The 19366-nt window shown below is 42.8% G+C and overlaps 1 protein-coding gene across 2 annotated transcripts in view; it reads right to left on the bottom strand.

The window, feature by feature from the left end:
• The window catches only part of creb3l1 (cAMP responsive element binding protein 3-like 1), a 188476-nt gene that overhangs the window by 31521 nt on the left and 137589 nt on the right, over positions 1 to 19366 (bottom strand). For both annotated transcript variants that reach the window (XM_073049177.1, XM_073049176.1), the window contains exons 3-8: positions 15904 to 16073; positions 11629 to 11707; positions 8217 to 8368; positions 5984 to 6133; positions 3179 to 3237; positions 1245 to 1313 (exon numbers count right to left, since the gene is read on the bottom strand). In XM_073049177.1, the coding sequence (XP_072905278.1) occupies positions 1245 to 1313; positions 3179 to 3237; positions 5984 to 6133; positions 8217 to 8368; positions 11629 to 11707; positions 15904 to 16073 (679 nt within the window). The remainder of the gene's footprint in view (positions 1 to 1244; positions 1314 to 3178; positions 3238 to 5983; positions 6134 to 8216; positions 8369 to 11628; positions 11708 to 15903; positions 16074 to 19366) is intronic.

Below are 19366 nucleotides of genomic sequence, written 5' to 3'. Positions count from 1 at the left end.
GATTAAGTTTGTTTCTAAGATTCACATAGTTTTATTGCTATTAATAACCAACATTTATGTTTTCCTTATTTAGTTTAAAGAAGTTGAACTCATCCATTCTGTTTTGCTAATAAGACACCAGATCAAAGAGTTTAGAGCCTCAGGGTCATCTGGCATAACAGACAAATGCAGTAGTGTGTCATTGCATAGCTGTGGTAATTCACCTCATTTTGAAATAATCTGACTTCCTGGGAGCATGTAGAGTGAGAATAGGCCAAGAATTGATCTTTACAGCACTCCAAACAACATATCATGGATTTTGGGCACACAATTACCACAGCTAACCAAGAACATTCTCCCTGTTATACAAGATTGAAACTGTCTTAAGACAGAACCAGAAAGACCTACCCAATTACCAGGGTGCTTTTTTTATGAGATTATGGCCAATTAGCAGTATGCCATGTGGTGGGAATGTTGCCTATAGAGGAGGAAGTTACAGAGTTTGGAGAAATCCTGGACCATTCGTCTGGAGCGGGTAAAGGCTCAATAAGTGCATTAGTCTGCAGAGTTTTAGTGCAGTGATGACAGGTGATAGATATGGCTGAAGCAAAAGGAGCTGGGATCCCTGTCCTTCACACTGACACAGATATTATCTTGGTCTAGTCAGACAGGATTCATTCTATGGAGGGTCCCCACTCACACTCCATGATATTAAAAACTTGGCACAGCTTTTAGCTTGATTTAACACACTCAAAGTGCTGGAGGAACTCAGGAGGTCAGGCAGCATCTATGAAGATAAATAGATAGTCAACATATTGGGCCGAGACCCTTCTTCAGGATGCTGGCTGACCAGCTGAGTTCCTCCAGTGCTTTGTGTGTGCTGCTTTGGATTTACGGCATCTGCAGACCTTCTTGTATTTATGTTTTAACTCAATGTGTTCAGCAAAAAGTGGAAAAACTGCATTTGAATGCTTTTATGGAGTATGAAATTGGGTAAGCAGTATATTAGACTATCTGACTCAAGCTTTGCTGGGTTGCTTCTGGTTGAAAGTAAAACTATTGTGAACCTCTTGCAGGGCAGGTTAATATCTGTACGAGGGCAAGTGCATTAATATAAATGACACGGGCATGAACGCTGGTGAATTCCTCTAACAGCAAATGGCACTAAACAAAAACATACTCTAAGAATAGGATGACAGCAAAGGAGGAAATAGTGGGAGGCGTAAATGAAAGAGGTGAAGAGCATGGATTGTACAAACACTTACCGATTTGCATTTTCTAGAGTCTCCACTTTTTTCCAGAGCTCGTTATTCTCTGAAGTGTAAGTCTCTACCCTGTCAAAGACAAAATAACCTAAGCAAAATGGTCATAGGTAGAATTCATTCTAGATCCTAAGCATTTTAAAACTTCTCATCCTTACCACTACGATCTGAGGCAAATTTTCTATTCCTGTTTTCTAAATGCACTATTAGCACCAAACAGTCCCAGATCAAATACAGTGTAACTTAGACCTATTTGCACAGGCAGGACTCTCTCCTCAAGACTATTTGCACAGGCAGGACTCTCTCTTTGCATTCTTATAGAAGTGGTGCCTTTGAAATCCTGCCGTTCTAATGAACTTTAATCCTGGCAATATTTCTTGAAACTGGATTTCAGTTATGTCTTAATGATGGTTGTGGTCTTGAAGAAAAAAGCTTGTCATCAGCTCTACTTCATTAGGAGTCTGAGGAAAGACTTTTGCAATTTTCACCAAAGAAAGTCACCAATCTCTTGCAAATTTCTATAGCTGTACTGTGCAGAGAATTCTGACTGTTAGCACCAAATACTAGTACAGAGGCTACAATGCACATGATCGTAAGAAGCTGCAGAAGGTTGTAGACTCAATCAGCTTCATCACACGCACAACCCTCCCAAGGACTGTGCCTCTGATGAACATCTCTAAGAAGCGGTGCCTTAAGGTGGCATTTTTCACTAAAGACACCTGCCATCCAGGACATATCCTTTTTTCATCTGACTATCAGGGAGGAGGTACAGGAGCCTGAAGATCCACACTCAACAATTCAGAAACAGCTTCTTCCCTTCCACCATCAGATTTCTGAATGGTTCATGAACCAATGAACACTACCTCCTTTTTGCCTCTCTGTTATTTATTTTGTAATTTATGGTAAGTTTACAAATTTGTACCTTATTCCACTGCAGGACAACAAATATCACGTTATAAAAGACAGTAATAATAAACCTGATTCTGATTCTGAAGCCTGTTTTCTCGATTCTCAACGCTGCATTGAGCAGTGGGTCTGTACACTGTAATATAAGATCCTGAGGGATCTTCACAGGGTGGATGTGAAGAAGATATTACTTGTTGTCGGTGAATCTAGAACTAGAAGTCGCTCTATAAAATAAGGAGTCACCCACTTAAGGCAGCAAGGGGATTATTTTTTTCCCTAAAAGGGTTAGAATCTGTAAATATTTTCACTCCTTGCACCCCTTTATTTTATTCTCCTTTATCTCACGCCAGGGTAAAGTTTGCTATTAGTGTCACTAAATCAGAAAAAAATATAGGTATGTTGCTTGGAAAAACATTCTTCACACTAGCAGAATATGATGCAAGCTCAGTGCAGTAGCCAAATTCAGTTCTGGCCAGATTTTGAGAGTGGGTTTGAGGTTCATGAAAGGTCCAGTGTAAGTATTTCCTCATACGTAGGATTGCTGGAATTGGCAGGGAGAAGTCCTCATCAGAATAGCGCACATCCAGGTGCAAGAAGAAGACAGACAGTGCGGTGAACGACATATACCTGTCTGGACACGCCCCCTGCTGACTGCTCCCGTGGCTCCTCCCACAGACCCCTGTATAAAGGCGATTGAGGCCTGAGCCCGGCCTCTCTGTCTCCAGGATGTAGTATGGTGGTCAACCACTGCTTGTTCCTTCTTCCAGTCAATAAAAGCCGATACCTCGCCTTTACGTCTCAGAGAGAGTTATTGATGGTGCATCAGACAGAAACCCCTAATCTTCTCTCAGAAGAGTCAAATATACACGATCCTTCGGCTTTCATATTACAATACTAGTCTCAATGCAACAAAGCAAGACTTCCTGCGAACTGTTGTAGAAGTGTAGCAGGAGGAAGATCAAAAACATCAGAGTTTGCACAAGGTGCTGCAAGCACAGACCAGGATCCCCAATGTCGCAGTGACTACTTACTTCTTTTCTAAACTATCCACATACTCCTTCTTCTTCCTCCGGCTCTCCTGAGCAGAAATCTGCGCCAAAAGAAAAGAGGATTTACACAAGGCTTTATCAACCAGATAAACCCGGAGTAAGGAGGCATTGTTGTGTTTACAGTGACTAAACAAGTGACAGTTATTCAACTCCTGCTTTCCTCCGAGGCCAAAATATAATCAACAACTCAGATAGTGCATATATAGAAAAACTGATACTGGGGAGTAAATTACTGATTGGAATTTAATCAACCGTTCAGATGGTTTATATTTCAATCAATTAAACAAGGGCTTGAATCTTATCAAGGCATTCAGACTGAGCGTCAATGTATACTCTATGATTGGTATGAGGGAGCTAGATTCAGAATGGAATCTAATCATGACACTCTAATTCTAATCTAATCATGGATTTTATATTGAATATCCAACAGCTGTGAGCGAATTACACACTGGAATTAAACAAGGGGATCCGATGGAACGTTCTTCACAAGCTGAAAGCCACGTTGGGCACTGATGTCGAGAAGGCTCTGGGCAACAGAATTGGAATGCTAGCTGTGAGGAAATGAACAGAAACTTATCGGGTGATAATGTGGAAGTGGTCAATAGGAAGCAATAAGCATTCTGAATGACAATTTATATTTGATAATAATAGTTAATGTGTGTTACGTAATTAGTTAAGTCAGATACTTAGAATTTAATTAACAAAATTGTACATTATTTGTTATTTCATTACATTGCACTATTTTGCTATATAATACTGAATCGTTCAAACTATAACAAAGAAGTAAATAATCTAGTGTTGCATGTAGAAATCAAAGATTTAGGGGTAAGATTAACCTCGCTCATTAGATAGAAAACAGACAGGATTAGAGGGAATTAACCAATTGAATGTATTAACATCAATGGAGAGGAATATCAGGAATGAAGGAAAACAAGTGGTTCCTTCAATCCCAACCATTCCCCAATAGACTGATTAGGTAAACGCCTGTCACCAACTATGATTAGATTACCTGCTTAGGTAAGTGTTCCATGTGCTGTGTGTGAGTTATATGTACAGTCGGCCCTCCTTATCCATGAGGGATTGGTTCCAGGACCCACACGGATACCAAAATACGTGGATGCTCAAGTCCCTTATTTAACCTGTTTCAGTGCAGTGGGCATTAGGACCCAGCGGAATCCCAGACCTTATTTAACCTGTCTCAGAGCGGTGGACATTAAGGCCCGGTGGAGCTCTGAATCTGCAGTGTTTCTGTTCACGAAAATAATCACTATCACCATAGAAAATAAAGTGGAAGTAATAAAGAGATCAGAAAGAGGTGAAACGCCATTGGTCATTGGAAAAGTGTTAGGCTACAGTCGGTCAACGATCGGAACAATTTTAAAGGATAAAGTGAGAATGGCCCTGCCCTGATGAAAGCTACAATTATTACTAAGCAACGCGGTGGTTTAATTATTGAAATATGTACTTTTCTTAAGTGTTTTATATGCATAGAAAGGTAAAATATATACTAAGACAAATGTTTGACTAACTGACGCTAAATAATACCGGATGTACCTGTTCCGACTTACTTAGTAAGAGAACACGGTTTTTTTTCCAATCCCGATCCACGATAACCTACGCACATCCTCCCGTATACTTTAAATCATCTCTAGATTACTTATAATACCTAATACAATGTAAATGCTATGTAAAATAATTGTTATACTGCATTGTTTAGAGAATAATGGCAAGAAAAAGAAATCTGTACATGCTCAAACAACAAATGCTGGAAGAGCATTTCTGGGATTTCTCGATTCGCGGTTGGTTGAATTCGCGCATGCAGAACTCGCGGATAGGGAGGGCCGACTGTACTGTGTTGTGCATCTTGCTCCAGAGCAACGTTGATCCATCTGCTGGTATACATGTATACGGCTGAATGAAAAGAAATTTCAGCTTGAAGCACAGAATTGTCTTGCTTTAATTACACTTGGGAATAGTGATAAAAGCCCACTCACAGGAATCAAAAGAAAGCTTCTGATGGCCCCAACAGTAGCCAATGCAGGAAAGGCATAGTGAAGATTTCAAATGGACTGAGGGGTCGCCTAGCAAGCATCGGGGCCAGTCGACAGATGATATTGGTGGACTGGGGGATCTACATTTTATTTTCATTTATATACACACACATATTCTGCACTGTTGTATTTTTATAGATATTCTATACGGATTTGATGACTTGTATGCACCAAGCCGCGGATTCGTGGGGGGGGGGGGGGCGCAGGTAGGTGTCAGGACTCTTATTATGTGATTGTGATCTTGTGTGTGCTTGCTGTGTGTGACTGTTGGTAATGTGTCTTTGCACCTTGACCTCACAGTAACGCTGTCTCATTTGGCTGTATTCATATATGGATAAATGACAGCTAAACTTGAATTGAATTGAATAGAATAATGTGCTGCACATACACAGTTAATATTGATTAGGGTAGTTAGGAAAGTAATTATACTTACCACAGTTGTAGACTACGTGCTAATGCAATGCATTTGTAACACTAAAAACTTCAAGTAAGAAGTAAATGAAATAGTGTTGAAGATCTGCTAGTTATCCATGGGAAAACCATGCCAAGCCACTCCCACCAGCCTCCTTCCCCATCGTCCCTCTTTGCCCTTCTCTCACTGTAACTCACCACAATGCTCAGCCCTTCTCTGATGGCCTGGAAGCATTTGCTGCCATCCCCACCCTAACAGAAATATAACTTGTGGGGAAATTGTTGGTGGGGCTAGAGAGAGGGGAGAGTTAATTGTTTTGTTTACCTTGTTCTTTATTTTTCTTCGAACTCTCTTGAGAGCTTTCTCCTCTGCTTTTGTGAGAGGCAGCTTGGTAGGGATAGGGTAGCCCTCAGCAATCAGCGTCCGCTTTTCCTCTTCAGTGAGCAGCAGGGGGCCTGACGTCCCCTGGAGCTTCTATCAAGGGCAACAAAAAAAAAGACAACTTGGGTTCACAAATCTTTTGGTATCGCATTCTGAAAATTGCAGTCATTGAATCATACAACTTGGAACAGTCTCTTTGGCCCACCAATTCCACGCTGACCATTGAGCACCCACTTAACAAAATCTAGCACTAGGTTCATTTTATTTTTCCCATTGTGGTCAACAGCCACCTCCAGATTTACCCCTCATCTACACACTCGGAGCAGTTTACAGTGGCCAGGTCACCAATCTACCCATACGTCTATGGCACATGGGAAGAAACGGAAATAACTGAAGAAAACCCGAACAGTCACTGTGCATTCTCCGCACGGACAATATTGAAGGTGAGTATTAAACCTGGGTCGCTGGGACAGTGAGGCACAGCTCTACAAGCTGCAGGACAGTATTAAACACAAATAAAAACCCTGCAAATGATGCACCGAAGGCAGCTTTGCTCTATCGCTTTGCCACAGTTCCTTCTGGTTTGATTGGTTACTCATTTTGTTTGGAGGTCGTTAAGTATTTGAGCATTAAGGACTTGTGGGGTTAGTGCAAAAACGAGTTGAAATAAAAGAATTCTGGAGCCACAGCATCAAGTATTGTCAGGACAGAGATAGCTGGAGTCCATCTTAGCAGAAGTACGTACACGGTGTGGAGAATTTGATGATCATGGAATTAGGCCAAACTCATGGTTGAAGGGCCTACCAGCTGCTTATTGTTAAACTTTACATTCAAGTGGCAGTGATGTGGCTAAGCTACTGAAGGGCGAGTTCTATCCATGGTGGGCCCCTCAGTGAGATGCTCACTCCTGCCATGGAAGTGATTAAACCTGCCTGGAACCACACAAAAAAAATCTGCATCCAAGACTTCGGCCCAAAATACTGACATTTTCTTTCCAGGCGCTGCTCATCCCTCCTGAATTCCTCTAGCAGATTGTTTGTTGCTGCAGATTCTGGCATCTGCAGTCTCCTGTGTCTCTTCTAACCCTATCAAGATTTGGACTGAAAATGTGACTTGGATATGGTTAAAGTAAAAGCAAGGGTTGTGAGAAATAAATTTTTCCCTCCCATACACAGCATTTAGACAATTGCCTGTTTGTTTTTATTGAAGGACACTGCTGAAAAACCCCATCAATATCGTTTTCATGAACTCACTAATACACACACACACACACCCACACACACACACATCAGTTCATGGGCTGAAGTACTCAAATACCAAGTGAAACACTTCTTGTAAAATGGGCTTCAGATGTGTCCAAATTATCTCCCTCTTAGCGGATAACTTTGCCTGCTATTTCAAAGGCTTCTGTTGCTATGCTTTTCTTTTATAAAAAAGCTCCATTCTTTTCTCCTCTCTGACATCCACAAGTTCCAACCGCTGCTAAAACCCTTCAGTTATGTTTTCATTGGCTCCTTCTCCCTTCTTTCAGCCGGCAAGAAGTGTTAGAGTCTCCCTGGAGCTTAATACATTATACAAATAATATCCCCCATTTATAAGGCCTTTTTCCTAACCTCACGATTTATCAAAGTGCCAAAATAGTACCTTTGAAGTGTACTCACTGTAAGGAACGCGGCAAACAAGATATGCAAAGCAACCTTTGACAAACACAAATGCTATAATGCTCAGAAAATAATTTAGTGATGTGTTGAGCCATAAATACATGGGATGTACTGAGGAGAACTCCCAACAGTTCTCTGCAGTTGTGCCATGACCTCTTTTACCCCTCATCTGAGAGGAGGGCTGGACTTCAGTTTATCTTATCTGAAGGGCCTCTTACAGTGGATCACCCTTGCAGTACTCCCTTGGTGTCACCGGATGAAAGGTGCTTGGGAGTCTCAGGTAGAACCCCCAGCTAACTCTGAGGGGAGAGCGAAACAAACCACAAAAGGGCTGTGAGTGGCTCTCAGGCATGTCCAGTGATCAGACAGAGAAAGCCCAGATGGAAATAGAACCAAACTGAAGTTCTGTTGCTGAATGTAAATATTCTTAAGTGTTCTCCTGTATGCTGAAGACCTTGAGATTCTTTCTGCAATGGCTTCTTTTTTTTTGCTAACTTGTGCCTCAATTGACATACGTGAGGAGCTGTGAGAAGAGGAGACGTTGAGATGGCGCTGGATGACCGAGCCTGTGGCCGGGCGGGACTGGACGGTGGGAGGGACCGTGGACTCTGCGATCCATCGCTGTCACTGCTGTGGCTGCTTGGTGGTGTAGGCGGCAGCTGCATATCTGGGAGAAGACAGCAAAGAAAAGTCAAGTCACAGCACCGAGTCACAAAGGTAGTGGTTGGGGGTCAAAGGGCGAGGATGGAACACAGACAGGCCAGGACGATAAGTCTAAAATCAGTTCACATAATTTGGATGATTTACTTATTTGGGATGTTTCTCCTATTGCCTTGTAGCAGAATGTGTGGGAAGTATACACAACAGAAATCATTTGATCAAACACGACAGCAATAACTGATTTCAAAATCAAATCCAGTCAACAGGCATACCAGAGGAAATCCTTTGCCCCAGCCCCTCGACTGATGCCGCTCTATTGCCATTCGTCAGGGGATTGGTAGGAAGGGTCAGGTGAGAAGAGGTGGTTAGGCCTATGCCACATGACAGTTTGGTTGAAATATCCAACTAGCAAAGTACACATATTGGAATCAAACATTTTCCAGGACCATTGCCACAGTGCAACAGAGCTCCCATCTTTTCCCCATGCACATGGCAAAGCCCCATTGATGTTGGGAGAGCCACAGCAGGACCCAGGCATTGAGGCTCCTGCATCTTGTCACTTCAACCCACTCAGTACATGTAGGACCTGAGAAAGGCAGTTCAGACGTTCAGAGCCAGGGTCAACATTATAAATTTAGGCCAGGGAGGATAGAACCTGCCCTGTGTAAAACAAAACAGAAAAGCTTCACTTTGCCAAGCTGTGGGTGGTACAGACTTTATGTGCGACTGCTTCAATTTCAGCCCACAAGATGTTTTTTTTTATTCTGTTGCAGAATTTAAAGCTGCTTCACACTCTAAAAGGAGCTGGCTAGGAACAGCGCCGTCAAAAAAAAAAACACACGGACCAAAGAAACGTCCATGAGTTTCCCATGCTGCTTTGCGTGATCAGACCGAGTGACCATGGATCTGCCAGTGCTGCAGCCCAGCAACATGTGTAGCCCTGACACATCGAAGGGAGCTGAGCACCCATATCAGTGGTGCCCAGCCAGTGGTCATTTCTTTTGACCACATATCTCACACCCAGTGAGACATGACTGACTCTAAACTGGTCACTCACAAAGCTGAAGGGACTGAGGCCAACGGTCATTGAATATTGGCCTGACATACAGCCGATTCCCTCACTCACTGATTAACCAGGGACCTGAATGAGGGTAAAGGCCCGGGAAGAGAAAGAGAGAAGAATGAAGGGACAAGGCGAATGGGGGGCAAGTGGTTAAAATCAAACAACACACACAAAATGCTGGTGGAACACAGCAGGCCAGGCAACATCTATAGGGAGAAGCGCTGTCGACGTTTCGGGCCGAGACCCTTCGTCAGGACTTAAGATCTAATGTGTGGTGCAATATCTAGTTTCTCAGTACTAAAAGTTAATCACCATCACCATCGCAAGCAATTTAGGAAAGTTTCACTTTAATTTCTTTGAATTCTTATAAATATCTTGGCGATAAGACAGTAAGTTTCCAGTAATCATAGAAACATAGAAAATAGGTGCAGGAGTGGGCCATTCGGCCCTTCGAGCCTGCACCGCCATTCAGTATGATCATGGCTGATCATCCAACTCAAAACCCTGTACCTGCTTTCTCTCCATACCCCCTGATCCCTTTAGCCACAAGGGCCATATCTAACTTCCTCTTAAATATAGCCAATGCACCAGCCTCAACTGTTTCCTGTGGCAGAGAATTCCACAGATTCACCACTCTCTGTGTGAAGAAGTTTTTCCTCATCTCGGTCCTAAAAGGCTTCCCCTTTATCCTTAAACTGTGACCCCTCGTTCTGGACTTCCCCAACATCGGAAACAATCTTCCTGCATCTAGCCTGTCCAATCCCTTTAGAATTTTATACGTTTCAATAAGATCCCCCCTCAATCTTCTAAATTCCAGTGAGTATAAGCCTAGTCGATCCAGTCTTTCTTCATATGAAAGTCCTGCCATCCCAGGAATCAATCTGGTGAACCTTCTTTGTATTCCCTCTATGGCAAGAATGTCTTTCCTCAGATTAGGGGACCAAAACTGCACACTATATTCTAGGTGCGGTCTCACCAAGGCCTTGTACAACTGCAGTAGAACCTCCCTGCTCCTGTACTCAAATCCTTTTGCTATGAATGCCAACATACCATTTGCCTTTTTCACCACCTGCTGTACCTGCATGCCCACCTTCAATGACTGGTGTACAATGACACCCAGGTTTCATTGCACCTCCCCTTTTCCTAATCGGCCACCGTTTAGATAATAATCTGTTTTCCTGTTCTTGCAACCAAAGTGGATAACCTCACATTTATCCATATTAAATTGCATCTGCCATGAATTTGCCCACTCACCTAACCTATCCAAGTCACCCTGCATCCTCTTAGCATCCTCCTCACAGCTAACACCGCCGCCCAGCTTCGTGTCATCCGCAAACTTGGAGATGCTGTATTTAATTCACTCGTCTAAATCATTAATATATATTGTAAACAACTGGGGTCCCAGCACTGAGCCTTGCAGTACCCCACTAGTCACTGCCTGCCATTCTGAAAAGGTCCCGTTTTACTCCCACTCTTTGCTTCCTGTCTGCCAACCAATTCTCTATCCACATCAATACCATACCCCCAATACCGTGTGCTTTAAGTTTGCACACTAATCTCCTGTGTGGGACCTTGTCAAAAGCCTTTTGAAAATCTAAATATACCACATCCACTGGCTCTCCCCTACCCACTCTACTAGTTACATCTTCAAAAAATTCTATAAGATTCATCAGACATGATTTTCCTTTCACAAATCCATGCTGACTTTGTCTGATGATTTCACCTCTTTCCAAATGTGCTGTTATCGTAGCTCATGTGATTAAAACCACTAGGAGGATCACCACACCAGAGTTAAATGCAGTGGCCTCTTTCTGAAATTAACCAAACGGGGAACTCCCATGCTAAACAATGTATTCACTCCTACACAGTGGGAGATCTCCAAAATGTCCTGGCTTTCCTTTGAAACAATATGATTGCATTTTTCATAAATGTGTAAAGTAAAGCCCGAGTTTTGCGGCTCTTCTCAGAGATTGTACCTCCAGTAGTGCAACAATCCTTCAGCACCACGCTGATGCGCCTGTGTTTCCAGGCTGGGTCTTCAACAACTTCTCTTGGCTAGAAACAAGTTAATTGAGCTTCAGCAGATCTTAAACTTGTTCAATAGGCGCAGTAAATGTATCTTTTTGCCCAGTACTAATGGAAACCCAAATTCATTCACTGGAGAGCGCCCTGTGAGAAACTGCAGTCCTTGTTCAATTTCCTACCTGTGTGGACACTGAGGAACTGATTGGGTTCTTTGGGTTCCACTTTGATCTGAGGCACTGTGCTTGGTTCTGTCTGAACCTGTGATGAAGCAGAAATATAGAAGTGAGGATGACAACAGAGCATGATGCACCGACAGGCGAAACTCCATGATGGAGTCAAGTCTCCAAATCTGTTTTCTGTTGTAGTCATAGAGCACTAGAGCACAGAAACAGGTTCTTTGGCCCATCTAGTCCATGCCAAACTGTTACTCTGCTTATTTCCATTGACCTGAACTTAGACCATAGCCTTCCATACACCACCCATCCATATGCCTATCCAAACTTCTCTTGAATGTGCAATTGAACCTGCATCCACCACTTCCATTGGCATCTTGTTCCACTATCCGAGTGAAAAAGTTCTCCCTCAGGTTCCCCTTAAATATTTCAGCTTTCATCCTCAACCTTCTTCCTCCTATCCAAGATCTGCCTGCTCCTGCCCCACTGAACTTGTGTTCTCATTTCTCGATTCCCATTCCTCCCCCCTTCTCCCCCCTTGGTTCAGTTCCTTCCCACCCACATCAGCGACGCCTCTCATGTCTCAATCTTCTCGGTAGCTTTCAATTCTTTGGCCCTGACCATCTGCCTCATCTTCACCATGGATGTTCAGTCCCTTTGCACTTCCATCCCCCAGCAAGAAGGCTTCAAAACTCTCAACTTCTTTCTTGACAAATGAACCAATCAACCCCCCCCCCCCCACACCACCCTTCTCCATCCAGCAGAACTGGTCCTCACCCTGAACATTCTTCCCTTTGGCATCTCCCACTTTCTCCAAACTCATGGATAGCCATGGACACTTGCATGGGCCCAGCTATGCCTGACCCTTCAGTGGCTATGCAGAACAGACCATTTTAAAAGCCTTCCCTGGTTATACTCCCCAGCTCTTCCTCCACCATATTGACGACTGCATTGGCACTGTTTCATGCACCCATACCGAGCTTGTCAATTTTATGAATTTTGCCTCTAACTTCCATCCTGCCCTTAAATTCACTTGGTCCATCTCTAACACCTCCCTCCCCTTTCTCGATCTCTCTGTCTTCATCTCTGGAGACAAACTATCTACCAACATCTTTCATAAACCTACTGATTCCCATGGTCATCTCAACTGTACCTCTTCCCACTCTATCTCCTGTAAAAATGTGATACCTTTTTCTCAGTTTCTTTGCCTCTGTCGCATCTGTTCTCATTCCAGGACTCCCGAGATGTCCTCCTTCATTAAAAACCGGGGGTTCCCTCCCTCCACTATCGATGCTGCATCTGATCCATCTCCCGTACATCTGTGCTCACCACATCTTCCTGCCGCCGCATCCAGCACATTATCCTCCCCAACTTCTGCCTTCTCCAAAGGGATCCTATCACGAGCCATGTTCTTACCTCAGCCCACACCCCCCTCCACTTCCTGCAGGAATCATTCCCTCTGTGATTTCCTTGTCCATACACCCCTCCTCGCTAATCTCCCTCCTGGCATTTATCCTTGCAAGCGGAACAAGGGCTACACCTGCCCCTATGCCTCATCCCTCACTACCATTCAGAGCCCCAAACAGTCATTCCAGCTGAGTCAATACTTCACCTACAAATCTGCTGGGGTTGTCTATTGTGTCCGGTGCTCTTGATGCAGCCTCCTCAACATTGGTGAGGCCCGACATAAATTGGAGGGCCATTTTGTCGAGCTTCTCCGCACTATTTGCCACAAGCGGGACTTCCCGATGGCCAAACATTTTAATGCCCATTCCTATCTCCATTCTGACGCGTCAGTCCATGGCCTCCTCTGGTGCCAATTTCTCCTTCCAGTAAACAAATTTTCCCCACCCCTTCCTTTATTCTCCACTCTGACTTTTTAATTCTTCTCACCTGCTGATTACTTCCCCTTGGGTCCCCTCCTCCTGCCCTTTCTCCTATGGCCCACTTTCCTCTCCTATCAGATTCCTTCTTCTCCAGCCCTCAACCTTCCCCACCCTCCTGCCTTCACCTATCACCTTCCAGCTAGCCTCCTTCCCTTCCCCTCCACTTTTTATTCTGGCATCTTCCCCTTTCCTTCTCAGTCCTGAAGGAGGGTCTCAGCCCGAACTGTTGATATCAATTCATTTCCATAGATGCAACCTGACCACCAAGCTTCTCCATCATTTTGTGTGTGTTGCCTCAGTGGAAAAAGCCTGCTGCACTCATCCTATCTCAACCTCTCATAATTTTGAATACCTTTATCAAGTGACCCCCTCGTTCTCCTACACACCAGAGGGATAAAGTCCTAGCCTATCCAACCTTTCCCTACAGCTGAGGTCCTCAAGTCTTGGCAACGTCCTTGTAAATTTTCTCTGTCCTTTTGAAATCTTATTGATAGTTTTCCTGTAGGTTCACCAGAACCCATGTCTTATACAACTTCAGCACAACATCCCAAGTCTTGGACTCAGTACTCTGATTTATAAAAGTCAATATGCCAAAAGCTCTCTTTACAACCCTAGCTACCTGCAATGCCACTTTCAAGGGATTATTGATTTGTATTCTCAGATCCATTTGTCTACCACAGTATGCACTGTCCTACAGTTCACTGTGTATGTTCTACATCTGTCCACCCAAAGGGCAACACCTCACACTTGCCTGCATTAAAATTCAACTGCCATTTTCAGCCCATTTTTCCATCCCGTCCTCTATTCTTTCCCATTTTTATGTAACAATACACAACATTAAAAAGGTTAGAAAAAGTTAGAGCAGCTGTCCAGCCTTGGGCATGAGAACGATTGCCTTTTTCTGTGCTTGACGGGGTGGATATGGGAAAGATATTTCTCTTAGCTGAGGAGCCCATGGTCTGAAAACAAGGGTTAGGTCATTTAAGACTGCGATGTGGAGAAACCTCCTCACTTCTGTGGCTAGACTTTGGAATTCTCCATCCAAGAGAGCTGTGGAGGATTAATCATTGATTGCATTCATAATAGAATGGTAGATTTCCAGAGTTGATATGAATCAAATAGTATAACAGCAGAGCAATTGATTTGAGGGAATGAGCCATGAATTTGATGAATGTAGCTACAGTCTCGAAGAACCAAATAGCCTACTCACTTATTCTTATGTTCTCTTGTGTCTGACCCTTTTTCCCAGTCAGGAACGTTGCCTTCCAACAGACAGTGGCATGTTCAGGAGTTGACTACATGGTGAAAGTTGTTAAAGGCACAGAATTCCTTGCTATCATCCAGCAGCTGGATGCTTTTTGTTGGTGATACTGTTATGTGGAACAATGCTACTACAAAGTCTTTACAGTCCATGAGACAATGAATAGTTTATTGAACAATAGCCCATTGTTGGCTTGTGTGGCGCTGTGTGTCCTTTCTGTGAAGAAAGGTTCACCAACCTAGAGATAAGAATAATGTCAAGACCAGAGAAGGTGTCAGTTCTGACAGCAGGAATAATTTGGCAATTGTATAATTGACTGACAAGAATTATGATATTGCAACTGTATAATTTGCCTGTTTTGACAAGGAGATTGATTTCTGCTAAGGAGACTCATGGAATGTGGACTTAACACGGGGCAGGGTGTATATTGGCCAATTTACCAGACAAGACTAGATGAGCAACTGGACCATTGGAAGAGGGCTAAAATTTCAAATCTCACCTCAGCAGCTGGGGAACTAAAGTTCATTAAAATAAAAAATACCCAATGCTATTCATGAAGTTTATCAAAAGAAACAAAACTCATGCTACTCTTAACATTACCAGATTATTAGTAAAGGACCCTATCGGATCCACCGGTCTGAATCAGCAGATATCCTTGTTTGAGTCTTAACTGCCCTCTGAAGTAGTCTGGAGACAGTTAGGGATGGACAGTTACTGCTAAACAAGTAATATACACATCCCCTCAGTAAATAAAAAGATGGAGACATGGATGCAGTATAACAGTGGTAAACAGAGAGAGGAGGGAAGGGGAGGGGGAGAGAGAGGAAGGGGAGAGAGGGGGAGGGGAGTGAGGGGGGAGAGGAGAGAGAGATGGGGGATGAGAGATGGGGAGAGGGAGGAGGGATGGGGAGGGGAGAGAGGGGGAGGGGAAGGAGAGGGGGAGAGAGGGAGGGAGGGTGAAGGAGAGGGAGAGGAGGGGAAAGAGAGGGAGAGAGAGAGAGACGATAGTCCTGTAATTATCACAAAGTCACACTTTAGAAATGATTCTGTGACACTTTCCAAGACAGGGATCTTAATAAAGATTTCTGTGTAATTCTACAGTGTCCTGGAATTTTACAGTGTCCTTAGACTCACCGGTTCTTCTGTTGAGTTTGTCAGCTGTCCAGAGGCCATGCGCTCTCCAGAAGGGGCTGATGTCTGAGTTGATGAAGAAGCACAACAGGACTCCGTCAGCAGATTCGGTTCCTGCTTAATCATGATGTGGGTCAGGTCGGGGCCAAGAGCCCAAAGTCCACCATCAGCTTCTGTCCAGACACGGAGCAAAAGGTCAGAAATGATCACTAATATGTCCAGTGACAACATGCTTGTTCATGCTCAGCATCTGAACAAACACTTATGTTAACATGCAAGAGAGGATCTAAACTATTTTCTGACTGAAGTAACTACAACAAGGTGGCAAACAGTCAAGGTCAGTTGAGGATCATCAGAAAATGATGGTAACTTTGAAAGGACAATCCAGTGTAGGACGTACAGAGTGGATGGCAGGACACTGAGGAGAGCAGTAGAACAAAGGCATCTGGCAATACAGATCCATAATTCCTTGAAAGTGCCTTACAGGTAAAGAGAGCTCTTGGCACATTGGCTTTCATAAATCAGAGTACTGAGTGCAGGAGTTGGGATGTTATATTGAAGTTGTATAAGATGTTAATGGTGCATAACTTGGAGTATTGAGTGTAATTCTGTTCACCTACAAAAAGAAAATACATCAATAAAATTGAAAGCGTACAAATAAAATTTACTAGGATGTTCCTAGGACTTGAAGACCTGAGTTACAGGAAAAGGTTGAATAGGTTAGGACTTTTTCTCCAAAGGATAAGATACATAGAGGCATACAAAATTAAGAGGGCTGTAGATAGGGTAAATGCACTGAGGTTGGGTGAGATTAGAGGTCATGGGTTAAGGGTGAAAGGTGAAATATTTAAGAACTCCTTCACTCAGAGGGTGGTGGAGTGTGGAATAATTGAAGTGGTGGATGTGGGTTTGATTGCAGCATTTAGGAGAAGATGGGATTAGTGCATGGATCGGAAGAGTGTGGCGAGCAACAGTGCAGGTGTGGGTGGATGGGACTAGGCCGAATAACAGCTCGGCATAGACTAGATGGGCTGAAGGTCCTGTTTCTGTGCTGTACTGCTCCATGACTCATGGCTCGATAACAAACCTGACTTTGCAGACACATAATGCCTGATATCATCACAATACTTGTAAAACTCAATGGATAAAAAAGGAAAAGTGGCCAGTGTTATCAATTAGACAAAGAATGCCACAGCACAACACTGTTTAGGCCTACGCTTTTTTAACTTTGATCCTCTCTTTACTCTATTTATGTTGTAAAAACCAAATAAAAAACTTAAAAGGGAATGTATTAACCATTAAACCAAGAACCTTCACCATGGCAAAAGCGTGTCTGAACAACCTCTGGAGGCCAGTGAATAAGCTGCCTTATTTTGCTGGTTTAGGGATTGTTTTACGAGGGTTCTCTTACTGGCACTGAAATGCCACCGATAATATTAGTGTTGGAAGAACCTCAATCTTTGCACTTGGGCTTATTTGAAAAGACAATGGATCATGCCAGGAGGTCCTCAAACTGAATACCCAGTTCCACACAGCACATAGGTGAATCTTCCCAGGAACAAGAGTGATCTTTTCTTTCCAGTTGTCACTTGGCAGGTCCAAATGAAAGTGGTTATTTTATTTTTAATTTTGCTCTCTGGATCTAATTTAAAGTTGTCAGTGCCTACACATACAAATCTCCTTCCGTGAACTTCTGTTACCACTGTACAAGCCTTGATCTCAACTGTGAACAAGCAGGGACTTTTTAAACTGAGCTATAAAAGGTCCAGGGAGTGGTATGGTATTTAAAAGGGGCCCTGTCTTTACTGAACAAACTGTAGCGATCTGACTCTCTATGCAATGGTAAACCTCAGCCTAAATTACATATTGTCTTAAAAAAAAGCATTAGGTTCAGTTGCTCAGCTGACTAAAGTCTTGAGCTGCTAATTCTGGTAGCTGTAATATTATGGTGTACAAACAGAAAACCTGTCTGCTACCTTAGTGAAATCTGAGAGCAACTTCCCAACATTTTTAAAATATTATCTATATTTCAAGTCCAGGCATTACTATCGAGGTTAGTATTCAGTGTCTATCACTAATTACTCTTAAGAAGGTAGGAACCTTCCTGAACTTCTGCAAATCTTGTGCATATAATGTTTATTGAAAAAACTCCAGGAGAGTAGACTTGAAGACAATGAGGAACCAGCTATACATTTCAAAATCATAGTGCACAGCTCATCTCAAAATAAGGTTGTAATACCATTAAATGACAGGTGGAAAGTATGAAATGATAGCGAAATATTCCAGACAATAGTTATGAAGACAATGAGATAACTTTATGTAATGATACACTATGCTGCTTTGCCAATTCCAGACATGCTGCTGGATTCATCACATCATACATACAGCTGGTCCACCTTCTTTGCTGCTTGGAACCCATAGGTTAATGAGAAATCATAAAGTTTATACACAAGAGATCTTGCAGATGCTGGAAATCCAGAGAAACATACACCCAACAGTGGAGAAACTCAACAGGTCAGGCAGCACTTATGGACAGGAATAGGCAGTCAACATTTCAGGCCAAGTCCCTTCATCAGAAAGCATGAAATCTCTGTTATCCAAGAGGAAAATTCTCAATTCATAGACATTCCTTAGTTTTTATCTCCAACATTTTTACAACTATTAAGCAATTGGTTTGCAAAAACGAAAAACAGTTAACATTTATTTAAATATCTGGATGATTTTATCTCTAACTTCCTAAGAGATATATGTTGAAGTTTAAAGTAAAAATAAATCCAAACTCTTCTCAATTGCCTGATCCTTGACAGTCCTGCAGAGCCAAATTGTGATTTGCATTTATTCATTCAAATGTTGGGGTTCATTGAGGCAATTTAGATGAAATTAAGGAGAATGGGGTTGAGTGAAAAATGGATCAGCTATGATGAAATGGCAGGCATATGTGATGGGCCAAATGGCCTAATTTTGCTCTTGTGTCTTATAGTCTTAAAAATTAGGAGGTCAGGCAGCATCAATGAAAAAACAGTCAATATTCTATGGAAATCCAGATGATGGCTGACTGCATTGTGAATTCAGCTATAGAAAGATTTGGTTTACAAAACCATTACGTTCTTGCCAAATTCAGATGATCACAATATTCCTGATGCCAACTGTGCTCTTTGGGAGGAAATCATGCTGAGCAAACTGTGCACACTATCACTCCAAATTCTTCTCAATTGCTTGGTCCTTGTCAATCTGGAATTTGCATTCACTCATTGAGGACTCATGGGGATTCATTGAGGCAATTAAGGTCAAATCTGAAATATCAGATAATCTGAATTAGCTGCTTTGAATAAAGAGAACAACAGCTTTGCAGCACACGTAAAGAATGCCCAAGGACTTTTTCATCTCCTGCTCTGAAAATATGCTATCATTAATAAGAATCTTTCAAGAATCACTAGATTCTGGAATCATTCCAGAGCAGTGGAAA

Source organism: Hemitrygon akajei, chromosome 6 (assembly GCF_048418815.1).
Source record: "Hemitrygon akajei chromosome 6, sHemAka1.3, whole genome shotgun sequence".
In the NCBI taxonomy this organism is placed as follows: Eukaryota; Metazoa; Chordata; class Chondrichthyes; order Myliobatiformes; family Dasyatidae; genus Hemitrygon; species Hemitrygon akajei.
The sequence above is the reverse complement of the archived record's forward strand: the minus strand, read 5'-3'. Positions and strand labels throughout refer to the sequence as shown.